The sequence below is a fragment of the Helicoverpa armigera genome, chromosome 9, assembly GCF_030705265.1.
Source record: "Helicoverpa armigera isolate CAAS_96S chromosome 9, ASM3070526v1, whole genome shotgun sequence".
In the NCBI taxonomy this organism is placed as follows: Eukaryota; Metazoa; Arthropoda; class Insecta; order Lepidoptera; family Noctuidae; genus Helicoverpa; species Helicoverpa armigera.
Genome location: NC_087128.1, coordinates 10886226 through 10911832, shown reverse-complemented (window position 1 = coordinate 10911832; position 25607 = coordinate 10886226). Strand labels below are relative to the sequence as shown.

The following is a 25607-nucleotide window of genomic DNA, read 5'->3' as shown; positions in this document are numbered from 1 at the left end:
AAACAGCTATCTGATAAGAAGTCTCAACGTAACGTTACGTAAATATTATCAACAATGATGGTGCCAATCAATACTAGTCGCTGAAATGATTTGCAGTATTAACTTACCTACCTTAAAAATATGTGTTTCTCTTTATTATGCCCGTCTGTATCTACCAATAAAGATCATTGTATCTGACATTTTGTTTATTAATTAAAATAATAACATTGAAACTAAAACTAGAACTATCCTATGCAGTACACACAGTTTTACTTTTTACATTGCCTTAGCCTTGTTCTTTCTAAATCGACGAAGTTTATCAAGCTGTTTCAGCATAAGTGGTCTGGTACAAAGAGCTTTTCTTATCGCTTGGTTTAACATCTTTTTCTGGTCAAACGGCGGTATCGGTGTATCTTCTAAATGAAACGTGTGCAGTCTACCTAACGTGTCTCCAACAAACACGTTATGCCCGGACGCTGCAAAGTCTACGAAAATCAGAGTGACATTCCCAGGAAAAGTATACTCAGCACACGGCATATGAATCTTTCGCCGGAGATCCCAAACTGACAACGTGTTTCCACTCGTAGAGAGAAGAATAGTAGAATTAATTGGACAAAAAGCTATCCCATTCACGGCACTTTGGCAAGTCAACGTCATTATAAAATCATCCATTCCGTCGATCCAAAGACGAATAGCACTATCAGCCCCACAGGACGCTAGTAGTTGAGGCATGAATGGAGAAATGCACATACCATTGACTGGTCCTTCGTGAGCGCGAAACACGTCCATATGCTGGTTCATATAATGGGTAGAACATCTGTGTATGCAGCCCTCGTCAGTGCCGACCAGGTAGCAGTGATCTATCGTCGGATGCCATATCATGCACAACACAGCGGGGTACCGAGTGATAGGAATGTCCACCTTCAAACATGGCTTCGTAGTTTCCAGTCCCGTCAGCTTTCCTTCGACAGTACAAATTCGCATCATGGGTGAACTAATAAACTCGTGAGTTTTCGTGCTCTGCAGCCTGCGGATCCTCCCGTCCTGACACGTCGTCATTACGCACTCGTTGTCTTTGTCGATGTTGTGCCATCTCGTTACCCATATTGGTTCGAAGCAGGGATTCGTGTCACGTTTGCTCCTCGCTATAATTTTGGGAGCGTACGACTGAATATCTAATATTATCACATCACCGTTGCTAAACCCACAGGCTAACCAATTAGGATTGGTTTGAGAGAAGCCAAGGGATGTAACAGGTACTTCAAAGTTATAAAGTCGTTCCGGTTTCCGTGGATTTTTGGTACACCAAATACATACTATGCCTTTACATACATCTGCAAACCCGAACTTTCCATGGGATATTGCACACATATTAAGATATTTTGGATTGAAACATATACATGTAATTGGTTTGTTAAGAGTCTCTTCGCATTCGTAAGTCCACAAAGCGGTCAATGTGTAAATATATACTAAATCCATTGACAGAGGATCGACAGTCACGAGTCCCCGGAATTTCTTCTGAGCAGCAGCAAAAGTCAACGATGCCAGTACTCGTTCCATTATAAGCACCGCATCCATATACTGCGAAGTCGCCGCAATCTCTTTGAAGGTTTTACCGATACTTGAACTTGTGTCACTGACTTTCTTCCTTTTCTTTCGTAACAAATGAGGGGCAGCGGATTGGTACATAACCATTTCATCTTCTTCCTCCTCTTCTAGAGCTTTTTGAATTTGTGCGTAAGTGTCGTGCATGTCCCACACGGAGGCGAATGCTGTGGCATTCTTTTTCTCCGGTCTCGTGGCGAGTGTATGTCTGGTCTGCTTAATAGTTTCTTTGGTTTGGGTTTCTTGACCAACCATTTTTCTATTCCTTCCTTTCCCAACAGTAATGTACTCATAGTAAGTATTTTCTTCTTCAACTTGTGTTCCTTCAACGCTTCCTTTTTCAAACGATGAGCTTTGTAATGCAAATAAGAAAACTGTTTCAGTTTCCTTAAGCGTGACCTGTATTTCTGGGGGGTAAGATGTAGGCGGGTATATTTTTGGTAAATAGTATGCCGAAGGCGCCAGGGATAGGTTGCCGTCATCATAGTCTATCCCCTCTTCAGTATTGAGTGTGTGATCGATTTCTATGTCATCCAGATTTATAGTAGTGGCGTAAACTTTAGCACCTTCGAGACCTGTTCTGGATTTGGATCTGGTGTATTTAATACCGGTTTCGCTTTTAGCTCGAATTTTTGTGTCATACGCAGCATGCGTGAACGTTTCATCCAAGGTTACGAACGATGGGTCGTTGATGTCGTCAGGAGTGACATCGACTCCGTTGACAATTACTCGGTATACTAGACGCTTGTCTAAGACGCTAGTGATTTTCACAGTCTTGCTAGAAGTACCCTCACTCAGAGCATATTGAGATTGGAGCTCTGTGTACGTCGATGTATTTTGCGCAGCAGTGTTGGATATACTTCCACTTTTAACCATTGTGGTAACTGAAGAGATTATGCAAATTATTTTCGTAAGTATCGAAAGCTTTATTGGATAACTCCTTTGATTATATGATAACTCTTCTATTTTAGGTTGATGGCAAGCGATTCGTTGATGCCAATGTCAACGTTTCAAAGAACGGTCACAGGTCAGACGACAGATCGACATAATTTGTTTATCTGCCAGCACCAGCACCTATCATTTTTGTTGAAAAAAGTTCTACTACAATCTATATATCCAATTATTCAATAATAAAGCGGATTCTCGTTAGATTATAGAGTCCTAGCTAACTAACATGTGGATAATCCTTAGTCTTTCCCATAATCGACTATGGTGATGTTTGCTACTACGACCTGAATGCAGATCTGCTCAATAAACTTGACCGGCTTCTCAACAAAAACGAATAAAAACGAATCGAATGCAATTGCATTCGATTCGTTTTTAATCTCCGCAAGTACGATCATGTGTCAGCCTATCGAGCGCAACTAAAATGGCTACCGATAAGACAACGACGTGTGATGAGGGCATTAACTACTCTTTTTTCTATACTATATACCCCGTCTTCACCTTCATACTTAACCTCCCACTTTCAGTATGTGTGTTCACAGCACAACAAAAATCTCCGCTCCTCTAATAATCGTCTTCTTCATTGCATTGCTCACCGTTCAGATATTGTTCATTCTTCCTTCTTTGTGAAATCTATTCTTCTCTGGAATGAGTTACCTCTTGAGATCAGGATGGTTAACAGTCGTTATACATTCAAAAAGAAATTACGCGACCACATCCACAGGAAATTGGCAGAGTCGCTACCGTAGATTATTATTTTTTTAATTTATTTTTTCTCTCTTGGCAATTGTAATATGTATGTATTAAGTATGTATGTATAGTATGTTTATGTATAATATATATTAGTATTTATTTTTTTACACTAAATATCATAATATAATATAATCTTTGCACCTACCACTGCTATTTCTCCACCACCCAAAGGTAGACTGGTAGAAAACGCCTAATTCGTTAAGTCCGCCCTTGTACAAAATGTGCAGAAATATTAAATAAATAAATAAATAAATAATGCACAAGATGAATAAAGTAGCCACTGAAAGCAGCACATCGGTTCAATATGCAGCCAAATTGTTCTATGGTATCTATTGAGTATTGCGTCCTACTTTACGAAGCCTTTGTAACTGGGGAGTTTGTTGCGCCACTTCTTCTTCCCAGCAAAAACACATAGGAAGTGGTGAAGGGCGGGCGTTTTGGGGGCTGTCTTTTGTTTTTGACGTTCGAAAAGTGCTGATTTATCAGCCTAATTTGAATAAACGATTTTGAGTTTGAGTTTGAGTTTAACCTTTGTGTTAAAAAACTTTTAATACTCTATTTCAAATAGAAAATAATTAATTACCATCAGTGTCAAAGTGTGACATCGTTGTGAAATTTAGTACCTAGTTTACAAATATTTGAATATTTATCTTATCAATCACAAAATATTACTATTACATTTGCAACTATTGTTTTTTGAGTTTGTAAATATATATTTTTTGTGACAATGGTAAATACTCCAACTGCAAACCAATCACAATGCATCCTTTCCGATAGCACATCATGTAAAACTGTGAAGCTCGCTCCACAACCGTTGTCCAAGCGGCTGCTGTACAGAGTGATTGTCAACGGCGTGGACGTCACTCCGGACGACATCAACGACCCAGCGTTCCCCACCATGGAAGAAATGTCCACACACGCTGCGTATGATATTAAGGCTCGTGCCAAAAGCGAAATAGGTATTAGACCATCTTTAACTAAATCCAGGACAGCCGTCGACGGCGTGTCCGTGTATGCCACCACTATCAACCTTGACGACATTAAAATCGATCACACGCTCGACACGGAGGAGGGGTTAGAGCCTGAGGACAGCGACCTCTCCATAGCACCGTCCGCATTCTATTTAACTAAAGTGAACGAGCTAACGTCCTATCCACCAGAAATGAAGATCACGCTTAAGGAAACTAAAACAGTTGTCTTATTTTCGATACCATGTATATCTTACGACAAAGGCACTCATGAAGCGAATGCAGTTGAAGAAGAAAATGCGTACTATGAGTACATTACTATTGGAAAAGGGCGAAATAGGAAAATGGTTCATCAAACAACTCAAACTAAAGAAGTTATTAAACAATCAAGGCATACACTAGCTACAAGACCCAAGAATAAGAACGCCATAGCATTCGCCTCCTTGTGGGACATGCACGACACTTATGAACAAATTGCGAGAACTCTAGAGGAGTCCAAAGAAGAAGATGAGATGGTCATGTACCAATCCGCTGCACCTCACTTGTTACGGCAGAAAAGGAAAAAAGACCGGGAAAATGAAAAACCGCGGAGCAAAACTTTCCTGGAAATAGCGCAGACTCCTCAATATTTAGATGCGGTGCTGCTGACAGAACGAGTACTTGCATCCTTAAAGTATGAACCTGCTCAGAAGAAATTTCGAGGACTCGTTAATATGGATCCACTGTCATTAGACTTAGTATATGTTTACACACTTAGCGCTTTGTGGACTTACGAATGCGAAGAGACTCTTAACAAACCTATTTCGAGCATATCTTTTAATCCTAAGTATCCGCACATATGCGCAATATCTCATGGAAAGTTTGCTTACGCCGATGAATGTCAAGGAATGGTCTGTGTTTGGTGTTTCAAGAATCCATGTAAACCTGAAAGACTTTACACTTTCGATGTGTCAGTCACCTCCGTGGGTTTCTCTACAAAGAATCCTAATTGGCTAGCTTGTGGGTTCAGTGACGGTGACGTGATAATATTAGATATTCAATCGTATACAAAGAAAATTATAGCGAGGAGTAAACGTGACACAAATCCCTGCTTTGAGCCGATATGGTTAATAACTTGGGTTAGCATAGACAGAGACAATGAGTATGTGATGACAACATGTCAGGACGGGAGGATCCGCAGGCTGCAGAGCACGAAAACTCATGAGTTTATCAGTTCACCCATGATGCGAATTTGTACTGTCGAAGGAAATCTGAAGGGGCTGGAAACTGCCAAGACATGTTTAAAGGTCGACGTCCCTATCACTCGGTACCCTGCTGTGTTGTGCATGATATGGCATCCGACGATAGATCACTGCTATCTGGTCGGCACTGACGAAGGCTGCATACACAGATGTTCTACTCACTATCTGAATCAGCATATGGACGTGTTCCGCGCTCACGCTGGCCCAGTCAATGATATCTGTGTTTCCCCTTTTATGAAAAATCTGCTAGCCTCCTGTGGCGCTGATAATGCGATTCGGCTCTGGATTGAAGGCTTGGACGATGTTATAATGACATTAAACTGCCAAAACGCAGTGAACGCAATAAGTTTCTGTCCAACAAACTCTAGTATCTTAATTTCAGTGAGTGGCCAGGCGTTGTCAGTTTGGGATCTTCGACGTAAAATTCATATGCCGTGTGCGGAGTACACGTTCCCGGGCAATGTGACGTTGACGTACGTTCAGTTTGAAGCGTCTGGTCACAACGTGTTCGTGGGGGACACGCTGGGCAGGCTGCACACCTTCCACTTGGAAGACACGCCGATCCCGCCGTACAATCAGACCAAAATGCTAGACGAAGCAATAAGAAAAGCTCTGTGCACCAGGCCGCATATGATAAAGCAACTTGATAAGCTTATGAGATTTAATAAACGGAAGACTAAATTGTAACTAACGGTATCTTATATAAGCTATATGTTCATATGTAACTCTGAGTACGGATCAAAGCGTACCTAGGGGCGATTTACGTTTGTGCACGTAGCTTAATAGAGGTACCTACGATAAGATCGGATTTCGTAACAAGTAATCTGTACAGATTTATTCGCGCCGATGATACACCGAAGATTTTTACCGGCGACCGGTCGCTGATTTTAGCACTGGCGCTCACGTTTGTCCAAGTAACAGGGTCGAGGAAATCTGATTTGCAGTCGCTCCTTGTAAATCCTTGTAAATACTCAGCTGCATTCGGTTCAACTGGATGCCAACTAATAGTTGTGTAAAGCCTTGTGATGATGATGTATTGTTTTAATGTGGAGTGTAGAGTGTTTCCAAACTAACGTACCTGCATGCGTATAGTCGGTATATTTTCTTACACGATTAAAAATCGGATGGTTTGAAACCGCTCTAATAAAGAATGTGAGACAATCATTACCATTTACCTAGGTACTTATATTTAATAGTATATGTTTACTTATATTTAATATTTAATGTTAATTTATTTTTACTTAACATTTAATTTTTCTTTCTTCTTCATTTATTTTGCTTCATTTAATGTTTATTTAGAATTTAGATTAATATACATAGTTTATTGAATAAATAAAATAAATAAATAATATATAATGAATTTTATTCTTATGGTAAGGTAAAAAAATTAACAACAGTGTAAGTTTGCAAGGTCATTGAATAATAAATATTAAAGTGATATACATAGGTATATTTTACATAAATCTAGGTTTGGAATGACTAGGACTTGTTTGACAGCTTTTGAAGTTGATATTCTTTTTTCAGTTCTTTCAAGTTCGTCTCTAAGATCGCAACCTGGGAAAAAATATGAAAATAGGTAAATTAAGCGGTTCAACGAATAAGAAAAAGCTCTACTCGCTAAGTATATTGTTATCATTAACTTGGTGTTTAAGGGCCGCTAAAAATTCTAGTTCTAAACAATGGGTAAAAAGTTTATAGTTTCTTATTAACAACGTACGACAGTGGACGTTTTATTTCATTTCTAACGATTTTATATAATTACTTAGGTGTATATAAACTTTCGCGCGCTCTTTCAATTTTAATTTAAATAGTCATAAAACAGGGTGCCCCTTTTCCAGCCATTGCAAAAAGAAAGAATATTTACCTCTTCAAACTTGAGTTCCCTTCGAGCCTCCTTGATATAATCTCTGATGATGTTCATCTGTTCTAACAAGGGGTTATCGTCATCATCCCGGTTGCTCTCAACCCTGGCTGCGCTAGGTCCAGCCATGTCTTCCAACCTATCTCTCTGTTTCTCCATTCTCTCTCTCTCCATTTGTATCTGTTTTTCAGCTCGCTCGTACCTCTGTCTCCGAACTTCTTCTATTTGGGCCTCTGTTGGCAATTTTCTTAGGGACAGTAGATCCTCCTGGAATAAGCGTGTTTCTTACATAAAAGTAGGTGATGATCTTTTAGATTAGTAAACATAACCGTCCTTTATTTTAGTTTTCATGTTTTCATAAAACGATTTCAGTAAAGCCATTTTCGCCCCAAGAACTTGAACAAAAGATTTATAGCAAGTGATGTCACAAGCAAAACGTTGTTGCTTAGTTATTTTTATTATTAAGAGAACAAGAAAATGCGAGTCTCATATTTTTTGACAATTTAGAAGACGATCAAATTCCTTTTTTTCTATTAGCAAGACTTTCGTAATTTGAAGATTTATTTTGATGTTAGATGAGGGCAACAATTCATTTATCGCCGAGATCCAGTCAACTTGGAAAAATTTAATTTGTACTGATAACCGGCCTTCTAACTATCCTACTATCATCACTACCATCACATCCGCGTCCTATCGTACTAACATATAATAGCAAAAATCAATAACTACCTTGATATAATGTGCAGCGGCTTGTCTGATAGCATTCTGCAGCCTCGCCTGCCTCGTGCCAGGTTCGGCAGGGAACGTGACTATCTGCTTGCTCAGCAAGTCAATGCCCTCGGCCAGCTTGCCGATGCGCCCGCGCATCTTGTTCACGTCAGTCAAATTGTAGGTCGTCTCACCGTCGAAGAGGCTTTGACACATCTGGAATGTTAAAAGAATATTACTTAGAGTTGTTAAATGTAAATCGTTGTTTGATGAAGATTTTCGTGTGTTTTAGACGTGGATCCACGCGAGACACAATTAATCTTCTATTGTTCTCTAACTAATTAGCGGCATTCAAGAGGTTAAATTCACATAATTAATGCCCAAATACCTTTTCATACATAGCGACATCTGGCCTAGCCTTGTCCATCAAGCTCCTCATCTGCTCATACGCAGTCACCAGCACAGTCTTAGCGTTCCTACTCTCCTGCACTTGCTTCCTCAACTCTATGAGATTGTAGCAGTGCTCGCACAGACGGAGACCGTTCTTCTCTGTGATCTCATGGTCTGGCTGGCTTGATGTCTGTGGTACGGAGGGGTCTACTATTGATCCTGGAAGAGGTAAAAATTCTATTGTTTAGGTTGTCCAGTAGTAGGTAGTTTAATCAATTCATTATACTTAGGGGGCACAATATTTAAACAATTGTTGCTATGGGACAGATAATTAGGCATTTAAAAGGATAATTTTACCGTAGCAACTTCAAAGAATCAAATTATCTATGTTGGTTTTTTTGTTACTTCACATCTGGGTATTTACAAATATCATAAAGTACTTCTCATGAGACATAAACCTGAACTGCAGGAAACAGCTAGTTAGGTTTTTATTGATATTAAGAAGCCACAGTTTATTGATACTCTTACATAAATCTATACAGCTGGTTAAGGATATAAGATACCTACTAGCTACATTAATATCTAGGAACAGTGAGCAGTCATGGCAGAGGATGGAGCCACAGAGTCTGCAGTGGTGCTTCCTCCGTGTCAAGTTAAAGGCCTTCGCACAGTTAGGGCACAGCTTCACAGATGACCCGTCTAACCATGGCACTACCTGAGGACAATATGAAATTCTAGCTACCAAATTGTTTATGGTTACAAAATAGATCTGGAAGCTGAATAAATAAAAAAGCTTTTCAGTTTTTGGATATATATTTTTTGAAGTTTTGTGAATAAAAAATACTTATTGAATTTTAAAAGGAAGATTAGTACGTTAAGCTGTCAAAACCTATGTATCAGTGGTGCATCTACCATATAGAAAGCACTGTGGGTGTGCCCACAACCCTAATTTACTGTTGTACTGTTGTCACACTTATTTCTTTCTTTTAAGTACTATGTACTTCCTTATTTAATCCCTTATATACACCAGCTATGAACTGCCTAATGTTGTACTATCCCTATGTACTCTATTGTGTACTACTGAATCCATCACTGCTTATTACTACGGGCAAGAATGTGCCAACTGTATAAATTGTGATCTGTTTTTTATTTGCTTTAATATAATGCACATTTCAAGGTCATATAATTATCTATTAAAACTTGATTGAAAACAAGAAAAATCATAAGGTTATCTGGTTTCTTGTGGTTATTATGAGTTTTTTGTGACAACATTTTTTGCTGTTGAATGATCATAGCAATTGTTACATTTCAATGGCAATCAATTTATGTTTATCATTGAAATATTACTGAATTTTAAAGTGTACTAATAATTATGTAATTGTCATATGCTTATAATGGCTGAATACCACTAATTTGCTTATCAAACGCTATATCATATTAACAAATAAATTGATAAAAAACTTAAATAGCTATCATTTAAATAATATACATTAACTGCTATCAATTTGTCACCAAAACATAAGGATTGACTATACAATTATGTAGACATTTAATAACAAAATCTGTAGATTGAATAACAGCTCTATTACAAATACCAATAACATAGGAATTAAATGTATTATACTAGCAGAGCACATTATCATCAGCTTTTATATCAGCCCACTAGTATTTAGCTAGCATTATAATTAGGTAAGCATGAGAGATAGGTAGCAGAGCACAGCCGCAGTTAATTCAATAAACTAGTATGAAACAATCAACTCACTTCCTGTTCATGTAGTTTCCTCTGATGTGGTTCAGCAGGCATGTTACAAACAAGTTTGTCCAGTCTAATAAGCAGCTTATTGGTCTCCGTAGCGTATCGCTCCAATCGCGCTGACCGCACGCCTTTCAGGTAATCGGTAGAACTGCGGGACACACCTAGACTCTGCTCCTCGTCCAAGTAACGATGCTCTTGGTAACTAAACTTTAACGCACGGTCAAACGTCTCCTTCAAGTCAGAATCGTCATTATTCAGTATAATCTTCTTCGCTTTACCAAAGATCTCCTTCAAGGACCGCAGCACATCCTGTTCTTCAGAGTGTAAGCTCTCGAAGTGGCTCGTCAGTTGTGATGCAGATTTCAAGTCTGCCTTACATATTGGACAGAGAAAACCTTCGAGAATCTCGTCGTCGTTAGCTGCAGCCATGGTAAGAGATTTCTAATTAATGCAACATTACGCTCACACGGTAATTAATTATAATTTCTATGAGGAGAAGTACATACACCCCCTCAATCTTTCGCACAAATTATGACATCGACGTTTAGTTTTCTATATGACTAATCGATTCCCTATATATTTTTTTTCAATAAAACAGAAATAAATAACCTGAATGTGGGTATCAGCAAAGAAAAATGAACATTTTCATGTAAATAACGCAATAAACAGTCTAAATTCGTAATATAAATAACGAAATGGGCAAATGATACATTTTGCTTAGAAACCAACGAAACGTAAAGATGTCAATTTGACAGGACAGTGTTGCTCATATAAAATATTTTCTACTAATCGGTAGTTTTAATTGCTCCAAGAGCGAACGTCGTACTGCTAAGCGAATGTCTCTTGAAAAAAAATACTACATGGATAACTCGGTCACATTTGCATAATATTGAAGACCTACAGGTATGGTCATATTTCAGCGATAGTCAGGACTATTTATTTATTTCTTAAAATTCAACGTTCTGGCCTCAGTAATATTTTACATGGTGTTGCAGAAAAAGGAAAAGTAAATAAAACAAAACATTTACATAACTGATTTCATATATTCTGAAACTTTTGTAAATTGCTCTTTTAATTCTTCAAGTATACTTTTGGTTTCGGGCCAGTCCTGTTTTTCAGCTGCTCTAATGACGGCCTGGCCGGTGAGACGTGCTGAAGACAGTTGCTGATTAGCTTGAAGTATATCCTTCTCTTCTGCTTCTTGTCTGGCTTGCTGGCTCAGTTCCAGAAGCGATTGCGCCATTTCGATTACTTGTTTGCATGTACTTGGATTGTTAGCCCAGTTGCCACTCTGAAAATGAAAAAAAAAAAACAAATAAATAATAATATAAGTACGTATAAATAGTTTGGTTTTGTATACAATTACGTTAAATAACTAGTTACCAGAGTAAAGCCCTTATACGCCTTGAGTAAACGCTGCGCTCTTAGCAAATAAGTTGGACTTAAATCGGAATAAAGTTGCCATATTTCCGGCTTGTTTTGATGGATTGATGTTATCCTTCCGAATAATTCCAAAACTCGTTTTCGTAATCTGAAAAAATATACAACTTACATATCATAAAGAATAACAATTTTATGTTCAACACATAAATGTATATGTCTATAGATTGCGAAAACATAAAAGGAAGTATTTTCAAAAGGTGTTTATTTTAAATTATGTATGTTTCATGTTGCATAAAGTCTGAATATATATACAAACTTAACACAATTAACTATAAATAAGTACAGATATTTTCCTCACCTAGCAGCACTGTTGCCGTCCGCATCCTGACTATCCTGAACTATGGCTCGCACCAAGAGGCCTAAAACCTCAACATCTTCAAACTTCTGCTGCAAGTCCAGTAGCCGGTGGCATCCACGTATCACGTCTTCGAAATGACCCGTGTCCATGCTAACCACTATTACATTCTCCCATAGCTGAAAAGGTTATATTTAAGTTGTTAATTAAATACTTATGACGAATACGAAAGAAAGCCTATACTTAAAAAGTTAGAAGCTTACTAAGGTGAATTCTTCAACTGGTAGCGGACAATTCAAAATAAAATCATCTTTTGATGTTTCACTAATGTTAACTTTGATTTGGGCCGTGATGTTATCGATCGCAGTAATAATATAACAATGAATCTGAATGCTATATTCATTTGCATCATCAGATTGCATTCGTAGTGTCGGAATTTTCAGAGTTAAATAAGAAAATCAAAAATTGCTTTCAGGTATATTATTACCACGATCGATCACGCCGCTTAGCGTATGTTAACTTATAAGGTGTAATGCATAAAAGAACCAAATGATTTGAATTTCCCACTACCAGTCAAAGCATTCAACTTTAACTAATAAAACTAACCTTCCAGTTATCATAATTGAACCTCAAAGCTTCCATCAGAGCTCTGTAAGCTCTATTCTTGTCTCCCTGCTTTACGTACACTTTGGCGAGGTTATTCCATGCTTCGAATGTGTTGGGCTGCAAGTATGTGTAGCGACGGTACGCCTTCGCTGACACTTCCCAGTTTTCAATCATTAGTGCTGCGTAGCTGTAATTATATTTATATAATTACAGCTACGCAGTCTTCTTTAGAAGACCAATACTAAAATGGCAACTTAAACTGGGCATAATTAGAAATTAAGCGACGCTCAGTACTTTGTTATGTATGTGTTACAGCCAAAGTAATAAGTCCGCATATTATACATATTATCTAGCTATTATTTATAATATCTACTCAATTTGGATAAAGTGATAATTGACACAGAATTAATCACATTAACTAGCAATTTTATATAATATCTCCATAGACTTAGATAATGTAATAAAACAAGTAGGTAAAGATTATTATTTCATGTTAACTAACTAAAGTGCCTGGTAGCTGACCTTAATATAATTCGAAAAAGGCTAGTTAGCTCAGTGCACCCCATAATAGTAGCGAAAAGTGTGGCTCGGGCCACTGCACGGACGGCCCGGAGTGTGCCCTGCCCGGGAAGGGCACCGCCGTGTCCTCGTCGAGGCAGTCGGCAGCGGCGACCTCTCGCGCCCGGCCCTGGTTCAAGCCAAGGTCCGGGGCGAGAGGTACTGGGATGCCATCGTCTCCTTCTGTGTGGTCGAGAGACGACTCCCAGCCACCGTAGACGTGGGCCTGTGCGATGAGTTCGGGTGCCTTATCGGCCTTCCGTCTCCTGGGAGACACGGACCCGTCTCGGCGGCGCGCGTTGTTCAACGCGTGGGTTTAAGCCACTAACAGTCTGACCTCACGCTGCACGCTCACGCTCACGCTCTCTGAGTCTCTCACGCTGCTCTCCCACAGTGGGAGGAATCATTTGATGATTTATCATAAAAAGAGTCGATAATAACTTGAGCCTTTTCTAAGAATCAGTAAGTAGTCAGACGATTATACCATATTTATTACTTTGGCTAACTTTGACCAGCTATTATGAATTAGATCCAGATAAAGTGATTAATCTATCACACTGTCTAGTCAATTTGGGTATTAGAATAGAATAGAATAGAATAGAATAATAGTTTATTTGCAACGGAATGTAGGTACAATATAAATACAGATGTTACAAAAATGCAATTGGCGATCCTTGTACATTCTACCTTAACTTAGGCATGCAAAATTAGGAACTTTAATTAATTACAATAGGTTAATACATTAGGTTAATAACAATATTAAAATTGGATGCTATACAATGTCTATTTTATCACTTATAAATTCAGAGATGGAATAATAACATTTCTTTAATAAATAGGATGTTAATTTTTTTTTAAAGATTGACATGGGCTCATTTTTAATGCTATCTGGTATTTTGTTGAATATAACCGGGCACATACCTAGAACACTTTTCTTATATAAAGCTGTCTTATGCTCATTAACACACAAGTTGTTGGTATATTGCTTTCTTAGTGGTCTTTTCCTATTTTCTGACAATTTAGTAAAAAGATGCATATTTGATTTTACAAAGACAGCTATTTCGAGAATGTACAGTGATGGAAGTGTTAGTAAGTTTAGGGACTTAAATGCAGGCACACAGCTGTCTGTCACTTTAATGTTACACATAGCTCTTATGCATCTTTTTTGGGCTTTGAATACCTGTTCTCTCAGACTACAATTTCCCCAGAATATAATTCCGAATCTGAGTATTGATGCCACCAAACCATGATAAGCAACAAGTCTGGTAGCCATATTGACTTTTTTTGATAGACTGAAAAGCACATAAGCCGCTGTACTTAATCTTTTGCATATCTCTTCTGCCTGTGGCTTCCAGGTAAGTTGGCTATCTATCATAATACCTAAGAATTTTGCAACTTGTACTTGGTCTACTTTTTGTCCATTGTAATTTAAATCTAAAGATTGCGGAGGTAGTCGCTGGTAAAAATGCATAACATTAGTCTTAGGTATATTAATCATCAAATTATTTTGGTCGAGCCATTTTATAATGTTAGATAAGGTATTATTTATGTCATGTTCATAATCTTTAGGGTCAGTGCATTTAATCAAGGCAGTGCTATCGTCAGCGAATAAAACCATAGGGTGATTTATATGATGCGGCAAGTCATTAATATAAATTAAAAATAGTAAAGGGCCTAATACACTGCCCTGTGGCACGCCATACCTAACAAATCTATGTTCAGATAAATATTTTTTCTCTCGTTTTGTTTTGACACATATTTTAGAAATTTCGGTAAACTGTTTTCGATTGCTTAGATACGACTTTAAAAGGTTAAGCATATTTCCTCTGATGCCTATAATGCTTAGCTTCCTAAGCAGTGTTTCGTGGTCGACACAGTCGAAAGCTCTTGTCATATCAGTTAGAATTGCACAAACTGGAACCTTATTGTCAACATTTCTCATAATTAAATTTAATAGATCATAAACAGCCGCATTTATGCCCTTGCCTTTTCTGAATCCCTTTTGTTGTGCACTAAGAATATCATATTTAGATAGGAAATTATTTATCGCGTCATAAAGAATTTTTTCTATTATTTTAGAAAAAATTGTTATTAAAGCGATTGGCCTATAATTTGCCATATCGTCTTTAGCATTTTTTTTAAAGAGTGGTTTGACTATAACTGTTTTAAGGTTATTTGGAAATACTCCAGAGCTGATACACAAATTGAGAATGTGACTTAATTGTAAAGCAATGTCACTCGATACGGATTTTATGACCTTGGTTGATATACCATCGTAGCCAGTACTAGCTTTATTTTTTAAAGACTGTATCGCTCTTATAACATCTTGCGGTACAACAGGATGCATGAACATCGAGTGAGGATTATTTATGATATTACTTGTGTTTGGTTTTGAAGTTAAGAGATTCTTTGTCTGATCAATAAAATGATTATTAAAGGCATTTGCGATCTGTACTGGATTAGTAATTATAGTATTATCAACTCGTATTTGAGAAATAGATTCTGTTATGGGCCTATTTTTATTTATAACCTGCCAAGACGCTTTTGACTTATTATTTGAGGTATTAATAAAATAGTTATTTTGAGCTTTTTGCGTTAGTTTAATGATTTTACGAAGTCTTTGGGAGTAATTTTTGAAATGAATTTTATTAAAGCTTGAAGGTTCTCGTCTATATTTCCATAGCAGGTGCCTTTGTTTCCTGCTGCACAATCTGATGCCATGAGAAATCCATTTAATATTTTTTGTTGCGTTGACAGTTATTAATTTGTAAGGGAAACAGAGATCGTACAAAAGTTGGAAATGCTCAAAGAAACAATCGAATGCCTCGTTTGCATCTTCAGTTTTATACATGTCAGAAAAAGAAATACATTTAAGGTAATTTTGAAATTTAGCTACATTTTCACTACTAAGATCACGCTTTTTTATCCGCCAATATTTTATTCTACATGTTTTCATCACTTATTATATACAATGATCAGTCATTATGTATAATATATATTTAATCACTTTGGCTGTAACATATGAATATGTTTTGGAAAATTTATAAAAGCTTTTCGTTATAAACTATGATTTACGAGATTGATACTAAAATATAAAGTTTTGGGAACACAAGCTAAGCCAGGCTCAACTTCTAAGATTTCCATAGCTAATGCAAACACATTTCGATATTGAAAACAGGTGGAAAAGGCATCCTCTTGAGTGCATAATGATTTTCTTGTCAAGCATTCGTATACAATACAGTTTTATAAATTATCTGAACTTACCCAAGTCTCAACCAAACTCTCTCTTGTATTGAATTAATTTCGACTGACTTCTCATAGTGTGGAATGCATTGTTCATATTCTTTGTGGTCAAACAAGAAATTACCCCAATGCCTTTGCGCTCTACTGCTCTTATGGTTCGAGAATTCCCATGCTTTCTCGTAGCATTTAACATCGTCTGAAACATTTCAAGATTATTCATAAAATAGTGGAAAAGTATTTTTTATACTGGCAACACAAAAACACAGAAACTTTCTGTATATACAATTAAAAAGATATAAAATATTCACCAGTTGCATCACCAAGAAGGCAGTATAACTTGACAGTTGGGTTTATATCAATCTGCTGTTGTATTACTTCTGCTGCCTAAAAAATGGAGAAAATAAATGAGATTTTTCCTACATTTTCCGTAGTTGAATACCTGTGCTAAAGCTGCAGTATTTAACTGCAAATTTCAATAACCTATGGAGGTATCTTTTGTTTTCTTTACTAGATAGAATTTTAATATTAGTTCTATACAAGTAATGTCAAATTCTTATCTCTATTTTAGTAAGCAAATTAACAGATAGATAGATCCACAAATAATTTGAAATGCTTACCTTATGTCTTAACTGCAAAGTAGTATAACACACGATTACATCTTCCCACAGCTGTAATTTCAGGTATTCTTCAAGTGCAGCCTTTACTAACCCTAAGTTCAAGTATAAATCTGCTAGCTGTTGCCTCCACATCCATGCCGGTTGTAAGCCTGTCGCCCAGAGGTACGACAATCTGAAGTAAAACGTATAAAAAATTGAGTAAATGGAATCTGCAGCCATAACATAAGCTCGTAATTTAAGAAATGGAAACATTATTCATATACATACGCACATACACACAGGTTCTATATTTGAAAAATGTTTTATGTACCTAATAAAAATGCTTTCATTCAAGAGAAGGATATGTGTACAATAGAACAGAAATCAGAGAATATAAAAACCTAAAAATAGTCAGCGTAAAAGTCGAAAAGACAGGGTAATGGGGATTCAAGACTCACCTAGTAGTAGAACTAGCACCGGTCTTATCATTGACAATAGTCTCACACTGCAACATTGCTCGCTCCACAGTTCTCTTATGATTGGCTTCCAGTTTACATCTGATGAGTAGAGCAGCCACTCTGGTAGGCCAGGCACCTTTCTTCTGCGTTAACACAGCTTCGATATACGGCGCTAACTCTTCATCCATTAAGGCATCTTTTGGTTGAGCTTTCATTAGATATTGGCTGTAAAAAATTATATAAATAATGATTTAAATTCATTATTCCCGAGTAAACAGTAATGAAACATTTCACAGGACATAGGTGAAAATATAAATTCAGTAAGTAGTGAGAATATTAATTCTCAATTTTTATAACTATAGATGTTGTCCATAGTGCTAACATTAATAATAAAAATTACTTACACAGTCAACAAACACAAGATCTGCTCTAAACTCGGCAGTTCAGCTTGGCTTATAGTCTCAGCATACTCTATCTTGTTCAACCTCACATCATCTTGCAGTTCAAGGTCGGGAGGCAGCTCAGCATCACCATGACTTTCTTCAGCCGATGGTCTCTCTATGTTGGAGTCTAGTTCACTGGATAAAGCAAGCTGGGGTAGAGATGTTTGCTGGAACTTTGTTCTTTTGCCCAGAATGCCTGAAAAACATTTTATACCATTTGTGTTTGATTTTTGAGAGTAGTGTTGCCATGTTGTATACAAAATTTTCTACCAAAATGGTAGTAATTTTAAAACGAGCATGTATTTATTGTAGTAGTAAAACTGTTCTTTTTTACTTAATTATCAAACTATTATTACCTGTTAACTCAAGCTTCAATCCCGCAAGATCCCTGGCCCTCTTCAGATACTCCTCAGTCCTCTGCACTCTACCATACATAAGGTATGCCTGGGCTATCTCCATACACAGTAGGATTTGCAGCCTCGGCTTATCTTGTATAACATGAAGAAGGTTTGTAAGCTTAGCTATAATGATCTCAAGTTCCGAGTATAGAGTTGCACTAGTGTCTTCTAGAACTTTTTGGTGGACCACCTTGCTTCTGAAGTACCACCATAAGTGTAGCTGTAAATAAGAATGGGATATTTTATTGAAGATTTTTTTTTATTTGCTTTCAGTATTAATAAATAGCTCTGTAGTTTTATGAGACTATCTTGTAGTACCTTGAAATTTTAGTGTTTTATTTATGAAAGTCATCAATGGCTGAGTCAGATAACAGAAATTGCTTTATCATCCCTTCAATTTTACGAGTTAGTTTATCTAACAATGAATATTTCAAGTCATTAATGTAATTTTTCATACTGGTTTAAAATGATGTGACATATTTTTACAGACTTGAAGTCATCAGTCATCACATATCACATATAAATATGTAGAGAAGTTATTTTTGGAAATTTAATATTTTGAAAATTAATGAGTAAATGTAAGTTTTAAAGAACAATTCACATTGTTTTATAATTAAAATACAACTAAGATAACTGGATATAATATCTTACCAAGCTCTGGTCCGCATTACACATGGCATTGAAGACTTGCGTTGAGAAGTACAACAATTCAGGATGTAGGATGTTCACATATATCGGCTCGGAGTCCCTTTGAAGCAGCACATTAGCATCAACCTCCTTAGGCCACTCTTTACCAAAGAACTCTTCTATACTCAATGGTTGAGGGTGTGGGTTCCAATTACGATCACAAAACGTCAGAAATGAACTTACTGATACATAAAGAAGGTTTTCAACAATATTTGCATCTTTTTGGTACTTTTTTATCAATTCCTTCAACGCATCTGTCTCAAGACCAGTTGCGAGCACTTCTTTACATAAGTCCACGTTATTGACTGACCATTTTTCTGACCAAAGATTTTTGATAGTTTCATGTTCTAAAAGGGATGATTAATCATTAAGTTTTGAAATGTAGGTACATACTGGGCATAAATACGGTAGGATTTTAAACGTGTTTAGTTCGGCTAAAACTTAGAAACGGAATAACCTTACCAGTGTTCAGATGGTCATCAAAGTTGCACAAAAATAATATAGATTCTGGTGACATTGTGGTTGTGGTACACTTATCAATATGGAAATTTCACAAAACTATACAATTTAAGAAAGCTTGAGCAATTTGATTATTTTGCCCGAAATATTTAAGTAGGTTTCAGTTATGTTTATCACATAATTTTCCCAAACTTGGCTCGCTCACTCGCTCGTGCGTGTTTCTGAATTTGACATTTCGGTGTAACCTCAAAACAAACAGATGTCAAAGTCATTGCCGCTCTCAGATTGTGTGTGAGTGTCCTCGAGATGCGTTTCGTTTCAATTTATCGTTGCTCGTCATCATCAATCTCCTGAGGTCTATATTAGCCGTTAGCGTTGCATTTTTTTTGCTGCTGATTATGTTATATATTATAACGTATAACATTTGAATGATAAGAACTTTCAGAGTTGAACAAGGACATCAAAAATTACTTTGTTTATTCTAGCAGTCAAAGCATTCACCTTGATAACACGTAAAAGTGTGAATTAGCTCGAGCAATGAGTAATTGCGAGTAGAAATGACAAGATTTTCTAATAATGATAAATTCTCGTAACGCACCACGCAATTTGTATTTCAAGAAAACTTTTCAGAGTTTTCAGTTTTCAGACCACACACCACAGAGTACACGTTCTCTATGGTCGTCCCCAATGAAACTCCTTTCACTTCTTCAATCATTAAAAAATAGTCTATGGCAAACAAAATGGGTGTACTTTTAGGTTAGGGAAATTAAGAATTTTTAGGAAATAAAGCTTAACAAAAATGAAATATATTTATAAAATGGAGTCAGTGCTGATAAGTATAGCTGTTGTTTTATGTACCGTATTACTACTTAAATTACTTTATAAATTACGGTAAGTTGGTGAGGTTATAGATAATGCTTTCCCGCCCGACAGAAAATAAAAATGTATTTTATTGTTGTAACAGGTCAGCTTTGCCTTGGCGCGTAAACTGTTGGTTCTGTAACAGTGACTTTTGGGTTAAATATCCAGAACGCAACTGCTGGACTTGCCCAAAATGTGAGCAGTACAATGGATTCACCAAGGTAAAGTTTTTCCGAATATGTGTGAATTAGCTCCAAATATTCAGTGTTTACTGCTATGGCACCACTTAATTATTATTTGGAATTTCCTAGAAATCAATGTAGTATATTTTTTTATAGAACTTTCATCAATATTCTTACCTAATCTTTTACTAGAGAAATTGGCAATGTTTCAGTTTTTTATGGTGTTTAAAACTAATAAGCAATACTAGAGACACTTGTCTTAAAAGTATTTATAGAACAATCGCTGACATAACCATGTAACTACTAATTTCCATTAACTCGACCATACAATGGCAGTGTGTATTAAAATGTATTTATTAAATTCTAGGACGGAGACTACAACAAACCAATCACAGCATGCAGTGACCAGGGTATCCAGACACCAAAGGTCTTCAGAAATAGTCCACCAAAGAATGGACTCTGCAAAATGTGTAATATAAATCAGCAGCTGAAAGTGACACAACTAGCCAATTTTGTTCCTATGAATGAGAAGAAGTTTGACGATGAAATAGAATCATATAAGTAAGTTTTACACACCAATAAAATCTATATTTCAGTCATCATATTCCTAAAACTTGAGAGTTCAATAGAACTTAACAAAATGTATAGGAGATAAGAAGTCTCTCATGGCCGTACATACTATGTTAGAGGCCACGTACTTATCTCAAGCTGCTAATTGTTTAATCAGTGTTATCAGTCACTTCAAGACGTCATGTTTACTTATCCAATTTTCTATTAATCTTGACTAAAACTGAACATTTTTATGTACCAGTACGAATTGTAATAGATACTTAGTATTGGTGGCATAATTAGGTGATGAATTCATATTAAATAGAATCAATTTGCATATTATTCTGACTTACATGTCAAGAGAATTAATTTTGAGTAAACAATAGAATATTTTATTCATACATTTAGAAAGTCTGCCAATTATTTCTATTATATTATTCTAAATAGTTTTGTTCAAAAGCTTTTTTCTGTTTTTCAGGATGCAGTTGGAGAAGGCATACAAGCTATGTAGCCCATGCCGGAGAGTTCTCCAAATGAAATTGCACAAAGAAAAAGAAACCCTTCTGGGGTCTAAATTATTAGAAACAAGGACATCTGAAAGGATAAATCAAAAGCAGTTGAAAGAAAACAAACTGCTGAGAAAACTTATAAACAATACCTCAATGCTTATTGCAGTTATACTTTTTATACTGGTTTCTTTTGAACTTTACACAAACTTAACATTAAGATACAAGAATTTACTTAGTACAATAACTAATATAAAGGAAATAGTACTAGGTCTTCTAGAAAGAATTTACTCTATCATTGAAATGAAGACTACTATGACATTCCCTGCACTAGAAAATTATATCTATGACATAAATATTGTGAACATGATGCCAAAAAGTTTTAATTTTAGACACATACAAATAGACCAATTAAATATGACGACTCAGGAAACTTTAGGGAGTTTTGTATGCTTTTTACAAATAATTGGACTCATCTGGAATGCGAACAGTTTGAAGAATACTATTATCATTGACTTCCAATGGCTGATGTTTGCTATTGCTACTATAGGACATCGTTATGTGGCTGTGGAACCTATTTATTTGAGTTTGATTAAGGTTAGTACAACAAAGTTATAAAATCAAATCAATTGTTATACCATCATCCCATGAATCTTTATAAAAATAAAAAACAAAAATATCATTTATAATTAATAATAAACTTTATTCTAAATTTAACATAATCTAAGAACTTACTAAAAAAAACTAGAAAAATAAAACTAATGATAAAAATATTTGTTGCAGACATTATGTACCTTCATAGTAATATTGGTGTACAAAAGAATGCAGGCAGACAACAGAAGTGCGGCAAAGAAATCCCCAACATCGCCGAAGCGAATGAAGAATCTGTCTAACCTATCAGCAAATACGCCTATTGATAATGACGAAGACACTATGCATTTAGAAAGTGACGATGATGTCTCCTTGAGTAAATTCGGCTTACACAATTTCTCAGAGTCATCTAACGAAAATCTCGGCCTCAGCCTCAACTCTAGCATGATGAATGGCAGAACTTTTACCCCAAGAGCTGACAGTATTTGGACAAAACCCAAACTCAATTCAACATTCTGTGTTAATTCTGTTATAAGCAAAAGTCCAAGTTCCGTGTCCGACACAATATTTGTCAAACCTTCTTTCAATAAATATCAGAAGCTCTTGAAGGATGACTCAGACTCTGAGTTAGATGAAAGCATCAGTTCCTTATGCATAGGTAGTCCGACAAAGACAAAGAAGAAAACCAATTCCGTCTTTTCCTTGCGAAAATTTACCGCTACTCCCAGTTTTATTGCTCCGACGCCTATGGCTCGTTCTAGGCCCCTTATATCGCCGAGCAAACTGGGTCACGGCACTTCTTGGGTGGCTGGTGGTTACTGGGGCTCTGAGGGTGAGCGCCAGATATTCAGTGTAGACGGGAGTCGTTCCTCGAGCCAAAGTTCGGGTTTCGAATCCCAGACGTCAAGCGTGAACCAGCGCAACGTATTCTCGCAGCCACCTTCCCGCGAAGAGTCCGTCTGCGGAGAACCAATGGTGTTAGATCGCTTCCCAACCATGAATAGTTTCAATGGCTTCCAGTCGCCACAGAACTTCAGCCGAATAAGCTCTCCAGTGTTCCCTCAGATGCAGTATAACAGCCATGTCCACATACCTCAGGCTCAATTTGCTCAACAGACGGCAATGTCAGCGAATGTGTTTGCTCAACATCAGCAATACGTGCACACTGGCATGTTCAAGACCCCTGGCGGGTCAGGTCTCATAAAGCTGCCGCGAGTCAATTCTTTCGAATCGCTTGACAACTAGTCAACTGCCTTCGCATTTCCGACTTGTTTTCTATAAATTCGTACGTATTTTTTTGTCTTGCTCTTATCTATTTTATATATATTTTTTTGAAAGTTCTGTGAACTGCCATTACGTTAAGAACATTTTGTTAAGTTATATCATGTTAGTTGTAAGCGATTGTTAGTTGTAACGTTTGAGACTAAACTTAGTTTATAAGACGTATTTGCTGATCTCGTGTTGGTGCCAGGTGTTGGCGATATGAAAGCATTAAGAATTATTGTATTGTTAACAATTTTTATATGGACGTCACTGTCCTATTGTCGAACAAAATGTGATATTGTAAAGACTAAATAATTTTTTGCAAAAAGAGAAAATGATTCTTGATGTTATCATCGTTTTGATTTTGTCATCGAATAACGGAAACTTTTTGTGAAACTCCTGCAATAAAAAGCGTAAAATTGTATTATGTGGTTATTCTTAATCCTTGCTAAATGCTGCTATGTGTACTCACGAATCTCGTGCCTTCCTCTCTGCTTGCGGCAAGTACTGATGTAACTGCGGAGGTACAAACGTGTCTTCGTACAAGGTGGATATGTAGTCGGAAACATCGGTGCACTTCCACTCATATTCCATCTGCTGCCTCAAACCCCATTCAGTCACATTGCCCTTAAGGAAGTGAACATCAATAATTGATGAGATTGCTTTAAATCTGCTACTGAGCTGGTGTAAGCAATGAGTAGGATTAGGAGCTTACACTAGCCATCGTCGTCGTCACCGCCCCCTGCTGGACAAAGGCCAAGCTGGTGGGATTTTCCTATACTCCATGCACTGGACATAGTGAGCACGGAATGGCATATTTTTTGCGGTGGTGGCACAGCGCAGAGGGTGCACTACAGAGGCAACAATACAATGTTGTTTAGCCTCCTTACGCCCTTGCTGCTTAATCCATTATTTTATAAACACAAAATTATATTATTAAGTTCTACATACAAAACATTTCATCAGGTCGGGTTGGGGATAGAATTGATGTTCCGCTCGTTTATAATATCGCTGAATCGGACCACAGAGGGGTTTTGGCAGATGGTTGTACACCAAATCGTTGGTCGTCGCATAATTCGCGCACTTGTCGTGGCTATCATGGCGGATTACCGATGCTATGTTACTCTGAAAATGAGGTAAGTCTATTCACAGGGTCGGTTAAATACTTTGAAGATTATTCTCAGAACTAAGTCTACATGAAATGAGTACGCCTGTTCTTTCAAAAGGTAGCTAAATATAAGATCAATCTGACCTGTGTACTATTTAATTTATTTTGCCTAAAGTCTGGCTGCCTTGATTCTGGTTTCATTTTTTCGAAGTCTATTTTTTCTTTTGGAGGGAAGTAAAAGGTGCCAGTTTTTGGACATTCCGTTCGATCTTCTACCCAATTGTCTGAAGAAAGAGACGATCATAATGAAAAGATAATAAAAGAATATGTACTTACCAACTCTTGTATTGTAGAAAATTGATGAAAGTTTTGATAATTAGGATAAGTTTTTACTGTTTTACCTCGACTAATGGTATCGCTGTCACATTCAATCAAGGCAGGATCTTTCTCCTCATATGCTGTTAATTCGCATATTCCATTCGGGCATTCGAGGGACTTCGGTAGAAAAAAATATTAAGAAAAAAAAAGAATTTGGACATTAGCTAGGTACCTATTAAAATAATTAAAACAAGATCTGTTTCGAACACCCAAGGACCCGGAGTAAGTAACTATAGGTTTGTTGGTGGGGCGTTTGAAAATTGCAATGGGTGCCTGAGGGCATTGATTAACATGGCTTATTCGTTATCTTAAGGTTTGATTTTGAGCGTATCATCAAGTTTAGTTACAAGTTCAATATTTCCACCGCGATGACGATGGGCTACTGATTTTCAATTTTTAATCTAAGAGGTGCCGAGCACGCAAAAGGCAAGCACTGACAGTCCTGCTTACCTCCATAGGCAAAACCTCTTCGGACATTTGGGGAAATTAAATGGTTATTGTATGAAGGCGTGGATTTGAAGGCGGGCGGGCTTTGAAGATCTTGTGATACTAGCCTATTAGTACGCCGGTGCCATAAATAGGGCGGTTAACAAGCGCTCTGGAGATGGCTTCGGTGCGACTCGGCGACTTCGGTCTAGTGGTCACTTCTGTGCTACTAGGCATCTGTATAAACAACACTTATAATAAATATTTTAAGAAATTCGTGTATCTGTCACGTATGAAAGCTACAAAATGTCTGAATATTTTTTTTGACGTATTCACTATTATTTTTTTAAA

General features: G+C 36.9%; 6 protein-coding genes across 6 annotated transcripts; 2 read left to right on the top strand and 4 right to left on the bottom strand.

The window, feature by feature from the left end:
• Positions 1-197: 197 nt before the first annotated feature.
• On the bottom strand, positions 198-2763 carry LOC110369736 (dynein axonemal intermediate chain 4). The gene has a single exon (XM_021325273.3). The coding sequence runs from the start codon at positions 2458-2460 to the stop codon at positions 256-258; it is 2205 nt and encodes a 734-aa protein (XP_021180948.3). The 5' UTR covers positions 2461-2763; the 3' UTR covers positions 198-255.
• A 1050-nt stretch (positions 2764-3813) lies between these two features.
• On the top strand, positions 3814-6773 carry LOC110369737 (dynein axonemal intermediate chain 4). The gene has a single exon (XM_021325274.3). It carries the CDS (start codon positions 4010-4012, stop codon positions 6176-6178), a length of 2169 nt encoding a protein of 722 aa, XP_021180949.2. The 5' UTR covers positions 3814-4009; the 3' UTR covers positions 6179-6773.
• A 64-nt stretch (positions 6774-6837) lies between these two features.
• Positions 6838-10813, bottom strand: Rbsn-5 (Rabenosyn-5). Its single transcript, XM_021325300.3, has 6 exons — positions 10213-10813; positions 9018-9165; positions 8449-8669; positions 8082-8276; positions 7356-7619; positions 6838-7045 (listed from the first exon to the last, which is right to left on the bottom strand). Exons 1-6 carry the CDS (start codon positions 10633-10635, stop codon positions 6971-6973), a joined length of 1326 nt encoding a protein of 441 aa, XP_021180975.1. The 5' UTR covers positions 10636-10813; the 3' UTR covers positions 6838-6970.
• A 416-nt stretch (positions 10814-11229) lies between these two features.
• LOC110369748 (tetratricopeptide repeat protein 27) lies at positions 11230-19614 on the bottom strand. Its single transcript, XM_049839060.2, has 12 exons — positions 19396-19614; positions 18898-19280; positions 18205-18466; positions 17810-18044; positions 17406-17630; positions 16969-17140; positions 16660-16735; positions 16373-16547; positions 12551-12737; positions 11948-12123; positions 11590-11737; positions 11230-11497 (listed from the first exon to the last, which is right to left on the bottom strand). The coding sequence occupies exons 1-12, from the start codon at positions 19448-19450 to the stop codon at positions 11231-11233; spliced, it is 2361 nt and encodes a 786-aa protein (XP_049695017.2). The 5' UTR covers positions 19451-19614; the 3' UTR covers position 11230.
• Positions 19615-20087: 473 nt separating this feature from the next.
• Positions 20088-23768, top strand: LOC110369702 (uncharacterized). Its single transcript, XM_021325218.3, has 5 exons — positions 20088-20283; positions 20357-20474; positions 20803-20996; positions 21463-22087; positions 22274-23768. Exons 1-5 carry the CDS (start codon positions 20192-20194, stop codon positions 23324-23326), a joined length of 2082 nt encoding a protein of 693 aa, XP_021180893.3. The 5' UTR covers positions 20088-20191; the 3' UTR covers positions 23327-23768.
• Positions 23602-25513, bottom strand: LOC110369703 (uncharacterized). Its single transcript, XM_021325219.3, has 6 exons — positions 25281-25513; positions 24854-24947; positions 24597-24736; positions 24296-24469; positions 23817-23971; positions 23602-23743 (listed from the first exon to the last, which is right to left on the bottom strand). The coding sequence occupies exons 1-6, from the start codon at positions 25305-25307 to the stop codon at positions 23695-23697; spliced, it is 639 nt and encodes a 212-aa protein (XP_021180894.3). The 5' UTR covers positions 25308-25513; the 3' UTR covers positions 23602-23694.
• Between the last annotated feature and the right edge of the window lie 94 nt (positions 25514-25607).